At 33.5% G+C, this 20,980-nt stretch overlaps 2 protein-coding genes across 24 annotated transcripts in view; both read left to right on the top strand.

Annotated features, from left to right (window-relative positions):
* The window catches only part of LOC105670030 (phosphatase and actin regulator 2), a 324,201-nt gene that overhangs the window by 135,298 nt on the left and 167,923 nt on the right, over positions 1 to 20,980 (top strand). For 18 of the 20 annotated variants that reach the window (XR_010887957.1, XR_010887956.1, XM_067347510.1 and 15 more), the window contains 3 exons: positions 11,950 to 12,114; positions 12,519 to 12,617; positions 15,078 to 15,422. Coding sequence is in view for 18 of the 20 variants with exons in the window: in XM_067347510.1 (XP_067203611.1) it covers positions 11,950 to 12,114; positions 12,519 to 12,617; positions 15,078 to 15,422 (609 nt within the window). In the remaining 2 variants the exon portion in view is untranslated. The remainder of the gene's footprint in view (positions 1 to 11,949; positions 12,115 to 12,518; positions 12,618 to 15,077; positions 15,423 to 20,980) is intronic. The other 2 variants (XM_067347519.1, XM_067347509.1) reach the window with 1 other exon arrangement.
* Positions 15,440 to 20,980, top strand: part of LOC136997134 (uncharacterized) — a 46,147-nt gene continuing 40,606 nt past the window's right edge. The window contains exons 1-3 of one of the 4 annotated variants that reach the window (XM_067347526.1): positions 15,440 to 16,336; positions 16,597 to 17,551; positions 19,366 to 20,087. In XM_067347526.1, the coding sequence (XP_067203627.1) occupies positions 16,165 to 16,336; positions 16,597 to 17,549 (1,125 nt within the window). In that variant the 5' untranslated portion in view covers positions 15,440 to 16,164 and the 3' untranslated portion in view covers positions 17,550 to 17,551; positions 19,366 to 20,087. Of the gene's footprint in view, positions 16,337 to 16,593; positions 18,353 to 19,365; positions 20,088 to 20,980 lie in introns of those variants that run through there. The other 3 variants (XM_067347523.1, XM_067347525.1, XM_067347524.1) reach the window with 3 other exon arrangements.

Below are 20,980 nucleotides of genomic sequence, written 5' to 3'. Positions count from 1 at the left end.
TTGTAGAAAGCATGCGGTAGCAAGCTTTGCTTTTGTATTTCTCTCACGTATCTGTCATAAACACTTCAGTTATCACTTAATGGATCCATCCTCGCTTCTTCGAGCTGGGTTTTCCATAACCTAGCGCAATGTCTCTTCTTCCTCGATTTATCACGCGTGTCATTCCGACCGGAGAGCCACTCCTTAGCTCCGATGCTTACTTTGTCGTAACTTCCCGACTGCCGCGAGGGATTAACGCTCGAGCGGCTAATTAAGCGATCGTCATTTAAGCGACTTCGACTCACCCGCGGCGGAAAGTCGTTCTGCTCGAGAGCGGTTGGCTCTCCAAGACGTTACGAGAGTCACAAGAGTGTCCCCGAGGGATGCTTAAGGCAGCTGTAATCGGTCGCTTCTACCTTACATCCGCGCAACTGCCCTACCGCACGTTATCGGCCATTATTCCCCACGAGGGTTCCTCAGAATTGCCGTTTGACAGAATTCCACCGCGCGCAACGCACTTTCTTTCTGCCACATCACACCCTCGCCATTATCTCCGCACCCTTCTTTCCGGAATATATAGGAAGGGTATTGCATTATGCACCATAGAGCGGGTGACAATACAAACAGGTCGTCATGGATTGTTTACGACTACAATAATGACTGTATTATGGAATAACTCTCCTCTCTTCAGCGATAGTTCAGGTTGTTTCTTTTTTTAGTAGATTGTGAGAGTTAATAAAATTGATTGCATTGATGGCGCAAATTTTCGGTAAAATAAAATAGTCAATTTGTGATGAATTTATTTACTGAAACATAAATAGTATAAATAGTAACAATAAATTTTTAGTAATTTTGTTGTTACTAAATTTGAAGATATAATACATTTTATTAACATTTATTAAATAACAAATACATCCATTAGTTTCTACAATTCTTGAAGAATGCAGAATGTATTTATCTGCGAAACACAGTTGCAATAAAATTCTTCTTACGATACTTATTACCCGTAAAGGTAATGTATTCGTTTTCGTATGTCTCGTTTGTCGGTTCGCGTATTTTCTTTTTAATTTTGTCTCACATTTTGTCAGTATCTTCGCGGACATGTCACATATGAATTACGTTCCACTGATAGAGATCAACAATCAAGAATATTTTTTTCTCCACACTACTATTTTTTGTATTTTATATCTCTTTCCGAAACATTATCTTGCATAAAAATGTATAACAAAACTAAGTTGAGCAAAAAATATAAATATTTTTTAGGTTATTAAGTTAAAGTTATTAATCGCAAAAGTTCTTAATTTTGAAGATAATCTTTTATCGTCTGATTTAGTCAAATAACACAATAGAAACAGGATAAGAAAATTGTAGAAAACATAGAAAATTTATAATTAAATGAAACAAGAAAGAAACGACAATTTGGTTGCATCATTTTTGTTTGTTGATGCCACAACTTGCATTAATATGTGTCTTATATAATGCAGCACATTGCAATTATCTTTCTCCCTCCGAAACCGGTACATAACGCCACATCAATAATAACTCGGCAATCTGTCGAGGAACGCGTTATGGAATAAAGAAAACAATCGAGTAGGTAAATTGATCAATTTAATCTTTACATTGATATCTGGAATAGGATTAATTAATACATGACTATATTTTTACGATTAATGCGTAAAATGTTAAAAATTGTATTGTGATGCCATGCGTTTTAATCCTTTTTGCATTTTATTAGTTTTTATATATTTCTATATATGCATTATTATAGTAATCGTAAATGTAATAATATATTTTTAAAAAAAGGTAAAAAAAGGCGCCAAGTACACGCTCTTGTCACAACTAAGATAAAACCATATTGTTTTATCTTTTAAAAAAATTGTCGTATATATTAAAAATCTGTCATAGATATTAAAACCTTTCAAAAAAAACTTGTATATAGTAATATTTAAAAAAGCTATTATATATACTTTCTACAAAAAAATATGATATCAGGAAATGGCACCAAGTGGGACTAAAGAACTATGAAAAAAGTTGTACACTATTTCTATAAAACTCTTCTATAAAACTCTTGTACATAAAGCTGTCGTATATATAATTAACTATATTATATACTATATATATTATAAAAAAATAAATACATAAATAGGAAAACAAAAAATTAAAATTAAAAAATTTTTTAAAAATATTTAAAAAATAAAAATATTTAATTAAAAAATGAAAAAATATAAAAAATTTAATCAAAATAAAAAGATATTTATTAAAAAACGCAAAAAAACTTGGCGCTGCTACACCACAAAGTATTATAAAGCAATGAAATTAACATGTAGCTTACTGTAGTAGCGCCAAGTTTTTTTGCGTTTTTTAATAAATATCTTTTTATTTTGATTAAATTTTTTATATTTTTTTATTTTTTAATTAAATATTTTTATTTTTTAAATATTTTTAAAAAATTTTTTAAGGCTCCTGGGTAGTCACCGCAGCCATATTAGATTCGTGACGTCAGAAGCGAGAAATGACACGCCGAGAATTCTTGCGTGTCATTTCTAAATAAAATGATAATTTAACAAAGTAACACTCTAGATCGCTTTAAGACACCTGTAAAATCGTCCGAAAACTATGCTTTTTTCTTGACAGGTTATAAACGATCGTTAAATCAACCGTGAAGCGAAGCCTAATTATGCGAGAAAACACACGGTTGACAGCTGTCTGTATGAGTAGAAAATACTCCTTCTACGTTGGGCTTTCCCTGCTAATCTTAGTTTTCGGATAATTTTACAGGTTTCATGAACACGTCACATATCACAGCACTAACATTTAACGAATATTAACGAAATGGCACGCAAGAATAAATTGGGTAGTCAACATGTCATTTTTTCACGTCTAATAGTTCATCGATTCTCCACCTAAGACGCTGCATGAGAATTTCTGTCATATGGACATGTCGGTAACGGTACTAAGCTATATATATTCTGTATTTATCGCGTTTATTTTTTTGTAAACAAATTTTTGAATTATAAATTAGCATTTTGTATGTTATTCAGTAATTTACTTTTATCGTATCAATTGATTAGGTCAAACTGTTACATTATTTACTTATACAATAAATCGACTAGGTAAATTCGACTAGGTTTTTATTCCTACCACAATTATGTCGCCACTGTCAACGCGGAGTTCACGGCTACGGGACCAGGAGCCTTAATTTTAATTTTTTGTTTTCCTATTTATGTATTTATTTTTTTATAATATATATAGTATATAATATAGTTAATTATATATACGACAGCTTTATGTACAAGAGTTTTATAGAAGAGTTTTATAGAAATAGTGTACAACTTTTTTCATAGTTCTTTAGTCCCACTTGGTGCCATTTCCTGATATCATATTTTTTTGTAGAAAGTATATATAATAGCTTTTTTAAAAATTTTACTATATACAAGTTTTTTTTGAAAGGTTTTAATATCTATGACAGATTTTTAATATATACGACAATTTTTTTAAAAGATAAAACAATATGGTTTTATTTTAGTTGTGACAAGAGCGTGTACTTGGCGCCTTTTTTTTTACCTTTTTTTAAAAAAGGTAATTTTTTGATAGATATCATTTCTTTTTTTGTAATATATATACGACAGCTTTTTTTGATTTAATATATAGGTACGACAATTTTTTGAAAAGTAAAACAATACTGTTTTGTTTTGATTCTGATAAAATTGACTGAAAATTATAAACGTTGAAACTAGGATCTATCAAAAAAGCACACGTTTCAGAAATTTTGTATGATTTGTCTAAAATAAATAAAATTAAACACCAAAGTTTAATATTTCTGTTCTATGTATCCTAAATTAATTCCAACAATATTTATAATTTCCAGTCAATTTTAATCAGTCAAGAAAGCACACGTTTCAAGATTTTAGTATGATTTATCTAAAATAAATAAAATTAAATGTCAAAGTTTAATATTTCTGTTCTATGTATCCTAAATTAGTTCCAACAATATTTATAATTTTCAGTCAATTTTATTTTGTGTATTACAAGATTTCTTGTCGAGTTTGTTTATAATTGAGTTTGTTTATAATTTTTGTTTTTTATTTTCTATGGACATAAAATTGACTGGAAATCATAAATATTAGAACTAATTTAGGATAACTACAAAAAGTATTTTATGCTATATTTTTTTATATATAAAATAAATTTTATATATAAAATATAAAATTGACTGGAAATTATAAATATTGTTGGAACTAATTTAAAATACATAGAACAGAAATATTAAACTTTGAGATATTTAATTTTATTTATTTTGGACAAATCATACACTAAAGTTTCGAATGATGTGCTTTTTTGACAGAATGTATTGTAAAATTAATTTATACAATCATACCAATCATCACTATGTTTTATAAGACCATTGTTTAGAAACTTTAGTGTATGATTTGTCTAAAATAAATAAAATTAAATATCAAAGCTTAATATTTCTGTTCTATGTATCCTAAATTATTTCCAACAATATTTATAATTTCTGGTCAATTTTAATTTTGTGTATTACAAGATTTCTTGTCGAGTTTATGTTTATAATTTTTGTTTCCAATTTTCTATGGATATAAAATTGACTGGAAATTATAAATATTGGAACTAATTTAGGATAATCACAAAAAGTGACTTATGCTATATTTTTTTTATATATAAAATTGACTAGAAATTATAAATATTGTTGGAACTAATTTAGGATACGTAGAATTGAAATATTAAACTTTGAGATATTTAATTTTATTTATTTTAGACAGATCATACACTAAAGCTTTTTGACAGAATGTATGGTAAAATTAAAACACAATATTTATAACCTATATACACTTATTTTACTTAATACATTTATATTGAATTTGATCACTCGCACTACACTGCACTACACTACTCTGATGAACACTACTCTGATGAACACAAAAAACTGCTGAACAGTAAGTAGCCTTGAGTGTGCACCAGTGCAATGTAGTGCGAGTGGCCGAATTCAATATTATTCTTTTGACACATCTTCTGTAAGGTTATTTGGTATGCGCGGCTATTTCCTATAGCGCCACCAACACAAACCCAACTACTAACATCACTATAGCCATCTAGTGTGAAAAATGTTGATTGTACATCCTAGAAATTGAGATAATATTTTTGACATTTCGACTTTGGACTTTTATATATTTATTTATAAAGCACGTAGAGCAAAAACAAGCATACTTTTATTATATATTTTGGGTATGCGCTATTGATTGAGACCATTATCAATCGGCCCAGGCATTATTGAGTTCCGATAATCTCGGTTCTCTGGGCTCTTCGGGCTCGCGTAAAGATACACGTTCGGTCTTGCGCTGCGCGTGAACTTGGCGCGAGACACTACCGTGTCTCTTGATTATAGTATAATAATTGTAAATGTAATTAGATTGGAAATGTAGGCAGATAAAATTATATATATTTAGAAGTTTATATATTTCTCATATCGATTTGTATAATAGCTATATAAGTACAAGAAATTTTTTTAACACAATTTGCATTATGCGAATTCACAAATTAGAGAACATAATGAGACTATTTTTTAATTGTTTCAGAAATTTTGTAAGCCCTTATTTAACTATGCGTATAATGTATTGCGTACGTAATATTATTTTCAGAGAGTGCGTAATTGTTTCTAAAAATTCTTATTAAATTTATTGCTTATATTTAAGTACAAATTATAATAGTGTTAGACCAAAATTAATTCAAAATCAATTTTACGAATTTTAACCTTTGTGAGCAAAGTAACAATAATGAAAATACCTCTTTGTTACGTATAATTTACATATTTTGTACATATCAAACATTAGTCGCTTTTGATTATCTAATTTAATATAAGATTAACAAGAAAGAGAAAAAATATGAAAATTAATCGAATATTACAGTACATTTCTATTTTAGATTGAATAGAAATTAAATAAATAAATTATTTCTATTTAATTTCTATTCAATTTTGAAAGAAATTATTTAATTATTCAATTTCTTTTAAAATTCCATTCTCTTTATGAAAGTGTATCAGTTGCACTATGTTATAATTAATACATTGTGTATTAAACAAATAAAAACGTTTAAAATTAATATATATAATATATTTAGATATCTCTAAATACATCATATGTTTTTAGAAGAGATTATCTCTACCTAAATTATATAATAAATTGAAAATACAACACTCGTAAAATATAACGGAGATAAGTATAAAAACATAACAAATTAAAATGGATGTGAAATATCAGTATTGATTGGGAGATAGTTATGAAATTACATGTTTACAGAAAATGCTTTGTCGGTAAAATTGATATATGTTAAATAAAATCAAATTATAGAATAATTAGACATGTCAGAAATACAATTTTTTTGAAATACGAATTGTTTTCAGTTATTCCAAATTATTTAAGCCATTAAAGCCAAAAATATTGTTATTTTTGGCTGTGCTATTTGAACGTAGAACGTTATTGTCTAAATCTATTCTGAATAAACCTATGAAAATATTAAAATATGTATTAAAAATATTTAACGCGATTCAAAGAAATTAAAATTTTAAACAACAATTTTAAAAATTAAAATTTAAAACAACATAATAAAGCTGTCCGTCGTCGTTTCTTTAATTTTGTGTTCTTGTGGATGGCTCCGATATACCGTTTGTTTCTTGCATTGTTGCCCAAGTCTTTGTACTGTTTCTTCGTGCTTTTTATGTAGATTGAGACGGTAAACTTTTGAATCTTAGTGTTAGAACACTTCTTACATCGCACATGAAAATCATTAATCAATTCAATATTCTTCCACATAGGATTTTTTCAGAGATTTCGAATTATTTAAGTCACTAATCGTTGAATCAAAACTATTGTTATTCCTGGCTGGCTACTTGCAGATCCGTTGTCAAAGTCTATTCTGGATAAATCTATAATAATTTTGAAAATATTTATTAAATACAAATGCTGATTGTCTGGAGTAGAGTGTGCACATTATATATACAATATATATACATATACATATATATATATGTAAGAGCGCATTAATTGTTTTTTAAAGAAAATAAAATTTTGTAATATATAAATATTAATAAAACTCGCTATTCTTTTTTTTTTACTTTTGTGCACTTGTTGATGGTTTAGATATATCGTTTCGTTCTTGTACTATTGCCGAAGTCTTTCCATGTTTATCTATAAGGTGTCCGAATACGTCTTGTGTAAGAGAAAGTTGTATAATCTTCTTTTTCATTTGTTTTTCACAGTCTCTACATTTTACACTAAATTTATTATACTGTTCAACATATTTCCACACCAAGCTATATTGCTTATTGTCTTTCTTTGGTGGCGATATATTGTGTCGCGTTGATAAATGATATTTTAGATTATGGTACGTTGTTTTGTGTATCGTCGAGCTCCAGTCGCATTTCCGCATTTTGCATTTAGCTTCTGAATCGGTAATTTTTTCGAAATGTTTCCATATCCAATGTTCTTGTAGTTTTACATTAGGATGTTTTTTTTTTAAATGCTTATTTATGTTCGATGTATCAACGTAACTCATGTTTTTTCTGTTTGACAAACACAATTTACATACTGCTCTGAAATTCTTCTTTACTTGGAAATGTTGCAAAAACTCGCTACGGTCTTTTTTAGTATCCCGTGATATAGACATTGTCTTCGTCTTTTACGACAGAGCGCTAGTAACTCACTAAGTTGAAAACGGACTGAACGATTCAACGCAACGTCCGAGTGCGAATAGTACGGTGTATATATTATGAGAAATGTTTACAAACTTTTCGGCCTGGTATTAGGCCACTCTCGCTGTAATCCAACAGAACAAAATTGAATAACGCGATTGCTTTCTTCGTAAAATCGCGATTTACACGTTAAACATTTAAAATTTATAATTACATATACACACGCGCGTGCGCAAAAAAATTATATTTTATATTTTATAATATAAAACATATATGTTATCTTAAATTAATATTAATCATGATTGTACATACAATATTTATGAAATGTACATTTTAATAATTATACATGTCACCTGCTTTATCAAGTATTTATAATTATTTAAGTCTATAATCGTTAAAGTTTTCTCGGCTAATATCTGATTTTCTGTGTGCTTGTTATGTAAAAGAGCAACAATTATTATTATAATAATATTAGTAATAATAGCGCCCACTTGCAAGAAGAGTGATACAAGTCGATATTTTTCAAATTTTGTTCTATGCGCGGATTGTTTTTTGAATACATCGCCTTTCAGTCAGAAAAATTGTTACAAGTTGAATTCAAGTACTTTTCGCGCGCGCATGTTGAGTCCGCTATGTTTAATACTGCCGTAAATAATTAATTTTAAAACTGTCGTTTAACTAAGCATAGATATGTGAGATTAGTTTCCGTAAAATTAAGCTCGCTTGAGACGATTTATAATTTGCAATTGAATTTGAGATGAAAATTAATTCATAATATTATTAATGAGAACGTTATTATTAACGTAATTTCTTCTTTTTTCTTTTTTGAAGAAGATTTTTTCTGTTTTTACTTGCTTTACATTTCTTGGCGGATATGAATAAAGTCTTACTATCTTCGTCTTTTAATTTTCGGCATTTCTTCATGGCTCAAGCATAGTGTTATTTCTTTAGATTGTTGTTCAAATCTCTTGATGTTTTTCTATGATATGGATTTTTAAGTGCGTCGTGTAAAAAAGTGGTATAGTAGTATCATAGATTTTACACTTCACGTAATAATTATTTTTTTATGTAATCTGTAAGTACATTATATGAAATTGAATTGGTTTTTCTTATTCTGTTTTTAATGTTCTATCTTATGAATGCTGTCTAGATGTCATATTAATTCAAATTTGTTCTTACAATTAGTTTTATTCTTGATTTGTCAGACACATTTTATCTACTAGTTAATGCAACGCATTGCATTTTTTGGCCAACAGTCCTGACAGTAATTTTCTGTTCTTGCGGAAATAACGAAGATTTATTTTGGACAACAACACCACAAGCAAGTGTCTACCCGAAATAACTGAGAAATTCAATTTCTATCGTGAATTTTAATATTGTTTCTTTTCGTGCGTTCAAACTTATAAAGTCGCTGATACGTTTATGTCATGCGAGCGAGAACGCACGATGGAATGGATTTCAGTTATATCAACATAAATGGCAATTTATATCGTTATAGTTTCTTTAAAATTGTTTTTCATTATCTCTCGAAAACATTGATGGGGTTAATCGATGTCCGTAATAAAAATTTCGCGCTAAAGTGTTTTATTTAATACTAGACACAAATGTCTGTATATAACGTATAGTATGAAAAAAAAGTTAATTAGACGAATTTAAAGTATATTGTTGTCAGACACAGATATGCGGTCAGTAGAGTATCGCCAATCACTTTGTCTTCCTTTCATCTCGTAGTAGACTCACAGCTGCTTCGTGAATAAAGGTAAAATTCGTGGAATTCTGAGCGACAAGAGTGTCATAGGAAAAGTTTGCTCGCGGCTGTTCTGTATGATATGGAGGAAAGCTGGTGCTGGACGAAATTGTCAAATTTTGTCAGTCTTTTTCTCTTATATATCAATGTGCATGTACTTCGCGATTATAGTTTAATCACAATTTTGTACAAAATTTTTCCTTTGTGTCGAATACAGCACTTATTCGTGATTACTTGCAACTCGTAATGTGAAACTCGTCTTACTTATCTGCGATTGTCATGTTTTGTTTATGTTTTGGTGGATTGTGCAGATTTGTTCTGTGTGTAGTTTCCGTGTTTGTCACGATTATGCTTGCACAGAGCAGTATTTCTCAACACGAGAGGGCAGTGACTATTGTACTGCATTATGTACTAAAGGCATTGCAACCGAAGGTCGTAGATGGTCGATAAGTGTTGGTTGAAAAGCCGTGTTCAGAGAACGATCTCTTAAAACGAACTTTTTTTTCTAGCAAGACTAGCAATGCAATAAGAATAGAGTCGGAAGGAGATAGAGTCGGAAACAAGACAAATGGCTTGCTTCGACAAATCTCTAGCGTCTAAAGTTTTGCTCAGCTAATTTTGTTAACTTTAATTCAATGTATTCTTTCTTGTTTTTGCGCAATAATTTTGTTTTTTTATAACAAATAATTATTTATTGTTATAGTACAATTAATTTCATTGTAGCTAAAAGTAATTGAAGAAATTGTTTTCAACATTTTTATCTTACGTGAATCTTAATACATCATAAGTGAATAGGTTCATTAGATTTTATTTTATTTTGACTTGTTTTTCTTTTAGATATTTTCTAATATTTTAGTACATTATTTATTGCGCACATGAAATGTCAATAGATTTATTTGATACGCATATTGCATTTGTTTTTTTGTTAGCATTTGAATTTGCTATAATATTTATTTTGTAAACATGTATCAGATACGGGTAATTACTTTACGATTTTGACGTCAATAAACCTTTTTTCTTTATCAATCAAATTTGCTATGACATTTCGCTTTTACTGCGGTGTAATTGAGTTTCAGGGCAACACAATAAAAAATCCGTTAAATTATCTGCGGCGTTACGTTGTCGAATATTGATTTTATACTGACACGAGTTATGCTGCCGGTTGGCATTGAAATCATTCAGAAAATAGATGAAGCGAATGAGAAAATGAAATAAAAGTGGTTTTCTTTTTTTCCGCTGTGCTGGAAAATTTATTAATGATGTTTGATATTATTTTCTTTCATTGTCAGAGTACAAATAAACGCATAAAGTATAAAAATTGAATAAATTCAGCTCTTGCCATTGTTTTTAATATTTCTTGTTTCATATTTGTATATTGATCATATATCTAATATTCGAGAAGAAACGTTAATGGATTACGTAAAGTCATTGTTTATTTAATAATTATATAGATCGTTTAAATATGTGTATGTCGAAGTTTATTTTGCTCGGTACACATTTTATATATTTTATACATTAGTAAATTAATCACATACCGAATTTATTCATTTTAATGATGTTTACATATATAATTTACGCGACATTATGAAAAATTTATATTGTCGATTTAATATAGGACGAGAGAGAAAAATGCGAAAAAACATTTATTTCTGCGAAAAATGCACATAGTAATTTTAAAGCCATTTGTTATGCAAAAAATATATTTTAGTCAAATTTTTCATGTCTTGGATTGTTTCATGAATTTATTATTGTAGGAATAATAGTGTTTACGATAATGATTTTTAGAGAAATGTAATTTATAATTTGCAAATGTATCTTATTTATAAAAAAAATGTTATTTTATTTATTTACTTGCAATATTTTCCACGCGAGAAATTTCACATAGCTTTTTATTTTGAGAAAATTTTTTAAACTCTTTAAAATTTTTGTGTTTTGATTTTTGAACGATAGCATGACAAATTTTAATAAAATAAAACGTAGCCTTCTCACGTTTAATAAATTGTGCAATGGATCGATGGTCGTTTAGTCGCTTTCAACCCTTACAAATGCCGATAAGGGGTTGATAAAAAACTCCCTTGGTCGGTAAACGTGGATAACATAGGGAACTGCGTATGTTCGTTTTACTGGAAAAGCGGAAAATTCGGATAACATATCCCAAGTGGATAAACTTATATTACATTGCCATTGATAATATTTCGTCATATCGTATGCGAATAATCAAGTCACTTTTACTTATTGTTAGCTAAGTATTTATGTAAAATTAATTATGATCCAGTAAACAAAATATTTGCAAACTATCTTGCAAGGAACGATAAATTTTAATGATTTGATAAGAACAATCTTGTTAAAGGATGATATTACATGTGAGTTACTTGACGTTTCGTTTAAGTTACATATTAGACGAATAACTTAACATAATTTTGATTTACTAGAAATATAATTTGTTACACGTAATAGTGATGATATAAGTGAAAAATTGTTAAGCGTAATTTAACGATTATTTCTCTTTCCGTTACAGCGAAAAAGCAAAATGGTGCTGCTCTGCGGACAAATAGTTTGGGTTCGGGTGCGAGAACACCGCCCTTGGAAAGAAAAAGCAAATTTTCGGCCCTCGGTAGACTCTTCAAACCCTGGAAATGGAAGCGGAAAAAGAAATCGGATAAATTTGAAGCCGCTTCGTTATGTAAGTATAATAATGTGCTTCATCAATTACATTTAATTTAATTTTTTTAAATTTATGTTAATTTGATTGGAATACGCATTTTAATAAAAAGAATTTAATGAATAATTTTAACATAAAGAATTTAATGCAATGCGGGTTTTGTATTGCATTATTTTCATAATCGGCATTGATATAGCATAAATAAGTTTTGCATTTTAAAATAATGAATATTATATTTACATTTGTAACTGTAAAATATTTGCATTATGCATGAACGAATATTAAATTATTATAGCAAAATTGTTTTAAACGTTTATCACATATGATGCTGCACTGTGAAAATAATTACGCCGTTTATAACTGCGTTACAGATAACAGAGCGAACAGTTTAATGACGCTCGCGTTTTCGTTGTTTTTGTTAACAGCGCTGGAGAGAAAAATCTCGGTACGTGCCAGCAGAGATGAATTGGTGCAGAAAGGGATATTGCTGCCCGTTATACGGTCAACGTCGTTTCCGGAGAATGGTAAGTGATTGAGAGTTCTTTTTTGTACTTATATTTTGTTGTCTATCATAATTTATCGTTTATCGGCTTTGCTCGAATACTAATCTTTTATACATTGAATTACGGATTTCTTTAGTTATTTTGTAAAGAAATCGTCGTTTTGCATTTTATATAACAACTTTGCTTTCTAAATAAATCACAAATTTTATCGTATTTTCGATTATAATTATTCTTCTCGATTGCATCGTGATATTTCTCGTTGTATGTGCTAAAATTTGCACGCACGCTAGACACATTTCCGAGTTCATTTACCTGGCGCACACGCGCCTAAAATGATGTCCACCTCTTCGGTAGACTGCACAGGAAACGAGAAACAGAGTGCTAGGATAGCGACAACTTGCCGCCCAATGCCAAAGGTCGTAATTGCGTTTTACAGCCGTTACCGTGGCAGACGTGGACTCAATTTCCGCAGTCGTGACTAGCTACCGGCCGCACCTTGCGCCAAAATGATGAGATTAATTGCGAAGCCGATTAGTGAATAATTTATGTTTCTTGAGATGTTTATCTCTTATCATTTGCCATATCTGTAACATAGATAATAACTGTACTCGCTGATATTATCGCGGCACGATGCGCATGCGATCCTTCTTACCGACAACTTGTATGAGCGATTTCACGTTTTGTTCGAATGTGGAGTTACTTGGCTCGTTTAAAACAAATGTTGATGAAAAATTTTTATTTGTTTTTGAATCCGTGACGCAGTTATCAATTTACATAACAAAGTTCCGAGAAATATTTTCGGTATCGGTATAAAATAATTACATTATTTTTATTTTATAAGATATAGTAATTAATAGATTCTTTCACTAACTTTCATTAATCAAGTATATAGATTTGAAATTTTTCGATAAATCTATAATTGATGAGGAATTTGGGACTTTGACACATTCTATGCGCTCGAGGTCACACGAGATGAGGCTAATTAGTGTCAAGGAAGTTGATTTCAAAACATTTCTTTAATTTCTCTCGTTGCTCAAGGCAATGGAACTTCTCGAGTGATTAATGCATCTTTCCTCGGTACTTAACACACAACAATGGTAGTTTACCGGTTGTATCTCCCCTCGTCAAGGAAATCTCGGGAATCCTATCGATTCCGAAACTATTCCGCGAGTTTCGCCATTCGTCATATCTGAGTCCGAACAGTCTAAACTTTTCGAAACAAGTTTTGAGAGAAGCGGTAGCGCCTATGTATCTTTTGTAATTAAAGTATTTTGCTCGCAATTTCATCAGATTATCACAGGAAGTTGCGAAACTTGATGATAGTCGGCGGCGATGCCGTAGGGCTATTTATCAACGCACGTCATCTCACCGGTTACTACGCTAGAGATACGTTTATTTAAATTAAGCGCAAAATCGATGGAGACCCGGGAAACGCGGGAATACGTGCCGAGGAGAGCGTAGAGAGATACCGCGTAGGAGTGAAACATTGAAAGAAAAACACCGATAGCAGTATCAGATATCAGTATGATATATTAAAAGCTCAACGTTATTATCCAGCGCATATCGAAAGCGAACACACCGACATTTCGAGGAACTGACACTAAAGAGACTTTTTTATGCAGCCGTATTTCGTACGCGCTATAAAAAATAGTTGTTATGAGTTGCGGTATAAATTTTATCTTACGCGCACATATATAGGATAAACATTTTTTCTGAGATATACGTATATTTTATAAAGCATTCATATTCTCTGTATTTTTAGCACGCGTTACATTTATATTTAAAATTTGTATACCGTTACATAAAATTTTATTTTTTTGCTGATACTAAAATTTTAAAGTTTTGCCAGCCATCGTAAAATATCGTACTTAACCACTTTCCTGATTTGCTCGAGTATATGTTCTGTAATCTGACAGGGAAGTGGTTGTAATTTTGTATTTGTTTTAGTGAATCGAATTAATGTGACATTTATAGTTCACGGTCGATTGCCTAATTATTGTTATATTCTATACATTCGTTATTTGTTTCGACTTTCAACATGACTCCAGCTGTATTCGAAAATCTCTTTATCTTAAGAGTTCCAGATTGATGTCAAGATTTTTTCCTACGTCAAATAAAAGAATCCATCTACATAAATTTGACGAATCTGTTTTTATATGCTGTTATAATTTTTTTACATCTGATCTTGTAATTTTAATTAACATTCCGCTGTCCAGTGGTCTTCTCGTTGAAAAGTAGAATTTCTACCACGCGTCACAACGTGTATTAATTAAAGCCTAATGTCTTCGTTCTCGCCAACACGTACAATATCATGCGAATTTCACGCGTAACTACCTCGGAAATCAACTTATAGCGAACGTTCGCGAAATACAAATTGCGCCCAAATGCCAGTGGCATTCCTAAATACTACATCCGCCCAAGAAACATCGTTTATCCGATCGAATTAATATTCAAGACCGGACCAATCCTTCCCCGTTGTAGAAACAATGAGCGAGCCGGCGATGGACGCGCAAAAACCGCCGACGCCGCAGCAAACGCCTCAGCAACAGCAGCAGCAACAGCCGCCGTTGCAGCAACAGCAACCATCCGGTGGCACCGTGACTGGTGGCACCGGGGGTGGCGAAGGCAACCCCGCGATAACACCCACGTCCGCCAGCAACGTGCAGCAATCCCAGCAACTGGTACCTTCGGCCGCGCCGACCCCGACGACTGCCACCCCGCATTCTACTGCAGGACCGCCCAGCAGCAATCAACCGTCGCCCCATCCCTCGCCCCTCTATCCCGGCATACCACAGCAGGCCGGCCAGCTCAACGGCAGCACGCAAGGTAAGTCGCGAACATCGATATGATTTCGTTTCGCGCGCATACGCGAACTTTGCGAGCCGGTCGTTCGCTCGCACGAATGCGAACTGCACGAGTGAATGGCCGGTGCCCGTTTCCGGTTCCGGGTTTCCGACTTCCATTAGTCGCCCCTTAGCACTTGCTCGGCGAGACACGAGTTCACATGCTTTCTGGCGATCGTCACAGCAGGGACGAATTTTTGTTGGACAATAACAGCGAGCGGCGTTTCCAATCAAATTTTGAAACTCGATAACTTGGGATTTTATTATTAGAGATAAAAGCGTATATATATATAATATTTCGAGAAGTTAAATCGATAAATGATTAAAATATCATTTCGGTATAAACAAGTTTTATTATCTTTTTTTATTGATATAAATTTGCTTGATAAAAACTGGAACTGTAAGACATTATCAAGAATACACAAGGCGATTGTACGCGGTGACGTAAACGATATTCGATTGTACTATTCAGGAAGATAGATTCTACCGCGCGGTAGACAAACCAATTTAGATAGTTATATTCGGGTCTCGTTCTCGCGATTATACGTGTAGTACCGCCTTTCCCGCTCGTGGCGCCACAATCTTAAGAGTGAATTTTTTCTTCCTTTAACCCATGCATGCTTCTCTACTTCATAACGTTTTTTGTGCTCAAAGGAGCCACATCATAGAGTGATTGTAGAGGAAATTAAGCAGAGATACATATATTTGCATATATAGTATTGAGGATGTCGAAAAGGAAAGTGACCGACGACGATCTAGACGGAATATACAAGCAGATGAGAAGTCTGCGAAAAAAGTTACGGAAGCTTAAGAAGGAAACGATCGAGGAGGTTAAGGAACCTCCGGCAGCCATTGTTGTTAATGCGGCACAAGATCTCGAGAAGGATAAGGGAAATGGTAAGTGCACAAATACACTCGCAAAAAGTCCTAGCGATGAGCCTTCACGAGAGGAAGGACAGATCGCATGATTCTCGGCGATGAGCCTTCACGAGAGGAAGGACAGATCGCACGATCCTCGGCGATGAGCCTTCACGAGAGGAAGGACAGATCGCACGATAGTAAAAATCTCGCGACGACGAGCCCTCACTAGAGGAGGGACATGTCGTACATAGGCGAGTCAGCTGTTATACAAAAAATTTTTCATTTATGTTAAGCAGCTGCCACAAGTGACCTCGTAGAGGACCTTGTGGAAGAGGACGCGAGTGAAGGGAAGGAAAGATCAAATTCTTCCACGTCAGAGGGAGAATCAGACACGAGTGAGGAGACTAAGTCAACAAAAGAGGAGACACCGGAGACAGCCAGAAGCCTCAGCAATGAGACTAGAGAGAGGTTATGTTTAAAAACAGAACCAGCTCAGTCGGATGACATTGCTCTGCATCCGGTGCTGGTTACAGAATGGATGAGTTGGATGCGTAAAGGGCTATATGAAGGAGAAGAAGATGATCACAAGAAGCGAGAAGAGGAAGAGGGGAAAGTACGAGAAGAAGTCATGAAAAAATTCTTTCGAAAAGGAATGTTGTACGTAGAAGCTCCTAAGTTGAATCCTGAAATTCTGGCTTACATGTCAGGAGTAGCGAAGACCAGAGACAAGCATTTTGTGTCTTCTCAAAATGCATTGGGTTCCGCAATGATAGCTATAGCTAAAGGTATCTCCCTACTTTTGGAACTTGAAGAAGGGGACATATCCAGTGCCCTCCTACAAAACTTGGGTAACGCAGGCAAACTATTAGCTGGATTGCATTATCAACAATCCACAATGAGAAGAGCATTTATTCTACCCGGCATTGAAGAAAAATACAGGGAAGTATTAAAAAAGTCTGAAATAACGAAGGAACTGTTTGGCAATGAATTGTTTAAACGAATTAAGCAGACAAAGTCCCTGGGTAAGGTAGTAGAGGATCTTACTCCTCACCAACAGGTCAAGAAGCCCCTGAGAATGTCAAACTGGGGAAACAGGAAAAGCCTGCCGCAAAAGTCCAAGGGTCACTCGCAGCAGGCGTGGAAAGGAGGCCCTCAAAAATCTCTACGGTTCAAAGACCGCCAGAGAAATTCGCAGTGGAACAGGAGAACGTCCACAAGGTCGACGAGATCAGATCTCCACAAGCATTAGAGGTGAGAGTGGCTGGTCGTCTAAAATACTTCGTTGAGGAATGGAAATCGATCACTAACAATAAGTTTGTTATTAATTCTATCAAAGGATACAAAATTCGGTTTACGTCTCAGCCGTTTCAGACACAAGTACCAACGGCGCCATTACTACAGGGCTCGCAGTCTTTAGACGACGTTAAGGAAGCGATAAATAAATTATTAAAGTTAGGAGCTATTAGGCCCTGTATCGCAGAGAAGCCACAATTTGTCTCATCGTATTTTTTAGTTCCAAAAGCGGACGGATCAGACAGATTTGTGTTAAATCTCAAAAAGCTAAATGAATTTATACAAACAACGCACTTTAAGTTAGAAGACAGTCGCGCAGTAACAAAATTAATCTCAAAAAACGATTTTCTAGCAAAACTAGATTTAGAAAATGCGTATTTTCTGATTCCAATAGATGAAAATTCATCTAAATATCTAAGATTCATTTTCCAAGGCCAGTATTTTGAATTTTTATGCCTACCGTTTGGACTTAACGTAGCCCCATACATATTCACAAAAATTCTGAAACCAATAGTGACTTATCTGCGTAAACAAGGGTACTCTTCGGTTATTTATTTAGACGACATGCTCCTGGTGTCATCATCTAGACAGGAATGTGTTCATAATGTGAAAGCATCAATTGAGGTGTTGGAAAGATTAGGATTCATAATTAATTACGCTAAAAGTAAGTTGGATCCCGAACAAAAGACAGAATTCTTAGGAATTATGTATGACACTATAAAAATGTCATTAGAATTGCCTAAAGACAAAAAACAAAAATTACTTGGGTTTTTGGAAAAATTTAGTCCAGGAAAAATAGTTTCTATTAGACAATGGTCCAGTTTTGTGGGCTCGATTAATGCAGCTTGCCCAGCAGTAAAATATGGCAGATTATATACTAGAAGTCTTGAGAGAGTTAGGTATTTAGAATTATTTAAGAATAACGATAATTATGATGCAAAAATGCGTATTCCAAGGAAACTTAAGGCAGTTTTCACTTGGTGGAAAATAAATATTCTAAGATCCTCGAACCCTATTAGACAAGGCAATTATAGACACGAAATTTTCTCGGACGCCTCCACTACGGGATGGGGCGCGTTCTGTGAAGGAAAGATAGCTCGAGGTTTTTGGACGGAGAAAGAAAAAAAGTTACACATTAATAGGTTAGAACTGATGGCAGCCCTATTCGCGATAAAAAGCTTTGCAAAGAATATTAGAAATTGTGAAATTCTTCTGCGTATAGATAACACCACGGCGGTATCATATGTAAATAAAATGGGAGGAGTGCAACATCCTAATTTACATAGGATTGCAGAAGAGATCTGGCAGTGGTGTGAGTCGAGAGATATCTGGTTAGTGGCCTCGTACATAAAATCCGAGGAAAACGTAGAGGCCGACCGAGAATCGCGGGTAAAAAACATAGATACGGAATGGGAATTGGCTGACTACGCGTTTAGGCGGGCGGTAGGAGAGTTCGGAGAACCAAGGATTGACTTATTCGCCACGCGATGTAACACAAAATGCGAAAGATATTTTTCTTGGGAAAACGATCCGGAGGCACTTGCAATTGACGCGTTCACCAAGGATTGGCATTCCCTAGGATTGTTTTGGGCTTTTCCACCATTTGCTCTCATTTTAAGAGTCTTAAAAAAGATTGTGGTGGATAAGGCCACGGGGATAGTAGTAGTTCCCCTCTGGAGTAGCCAACTATGGTTTCCATTGTTTATGAAGTTATTGTTAAAGAAACCTTTAATCTTTCGACCGTCGCCTACATTGCTTATTTCCCCTTGTAGATCCATTCACCATCCACTAGCAAGGAAGTTGTCCCTGATGGTAGGCATATTATCAGGGAGTCTTTTAGAAGAAGAGGATTGCCAGGATCGTCGCTAGATATATTCGAAGCCTCGATAACGAAGTCAACTCATAAACAATACGCAGGGCCGTTAAGACAATGGTGGGCTTTCTGCTTAGACCAGGAGATAGATCCCTATCAACCAGAAGGAGAGGAAGTCATTCGATTTCTCACAAAAAAATTCGAAGAAGGAGCAGCATATGGATCATTGAACTCGATGAGATCGGCGATTTCATTAATTAGTGGGGGCAATATTGGACAGGATAAAAATATTTCGAGATTCTTTAAGGGTGTGTTCATGCTTAGACCAGTAAGGCCAAAATACGATAGAACCTGGGATGTTAACATAGTATTCCAAACAGTGGAAGAATGGTTTCCCTTAGAAGAACTAACTCTTGATTGCTTGACGGAACGTCTCGTGTTATTACTCGCGATAGGAACAGCGCATCGAGCGCAAACATTAGCTTTAATTAAGCTATCAAATATGAAGCATAGTGCAGCAGGGTATGAAATTGAAATACCCGATAGAATAAAGACTTCTAGGCCGGGAGCATATCAACCGTTCTTAGTCCTACCTTATTTTTCGGAAAATCCAAAATTATGTATTGCATCGACACTGGACACTTATATCCATAAGACATCGAGATTGAGAGGTGAAATAGACAGTCTATTTTTAACAATTAAGAAACCGATTAGGACAGTTTCCGCGACAACAATAGGGAGATGGATAAAGGCAGCTATGTCTCGCTGTGGCATAAGTGAAAAATTTACTGCGCACTCGACGAGACATGCAGCTACATCAGCAGCTTTAAAGAGAGGGCTAGATTTAGAGTCAATCAGAAAAACAGCCAATTGGTCGGAAAACTCCCAAGTTTTTGCAAAACACTATAACAGGGTTATTGTTTCAAACAAAAAATCGTTTGTAGAAACACTAATGCACAGCTAAAAAAAAAAAAAAAAAACGAGTTTTACCTTTAAATTTATGTTCTTTCAGTGGCTAGCAAAAGAAATGGTTAAGTTTATTTTATGTTATGTTGAAGCTAGCTTTCGACTGCAGAGTTTATATTACAAGAGAATACAAGATTATCTAGTTAACTGGCAAATAAAAATTATTTCTCTGAACCTCTACACGTATAATCGCGAGAACGAGACCCGAATATAATTGACAGATCAAACGATCTCGTAGAGAGATGTTCGATCGTAATTATATGAAAGGTCTCGTTCGAGCGATTACTCCCACCCAATGGATTTCATTAATTCCCAACCCGTGCTAATAATTTTTATTGAATATAAAGATGCCCTTAGAGCTCTAAACTATATGAAGTAGAGAAGCATGCATGGGTTAAAGGAAGAAAAAATTCACTCTTAAGATTGTGGCGCCACGAGCGGGAAAGGCGGTACTACACGTATAATCGCTCGAACGAGACCTTTCATATAATTACGATCGAACATCTCTCTACGAGATCGTTTGATCTGTCAAATATACACGAGATTCACTGCGTACCGATATCGCGCGCAGACGTAGGACAAATAAATCGTTCTATTTCCGTTTCACC

Source organism: Linepithema humile, chromosome 1, assembly GCF_040581485.1.
Source record: "Linepithema humile isolate Giens D197 chromosome 1, Lhum_UNIL_v1.0, whole genome shotgun sequence".
In the NCBI taxonomy this organism is placed as follows: Eukaryota; Metazoa; Arthropoda; class Insecta; order Hymenoptera; family Formicidae; genus Linepithema; species Linepithema humile.
The sequence above is the reverse complement of the archived record's forward strand: the minus strand, read 5'-3'. Positions and strand labels throughout refer to the sequence as shown.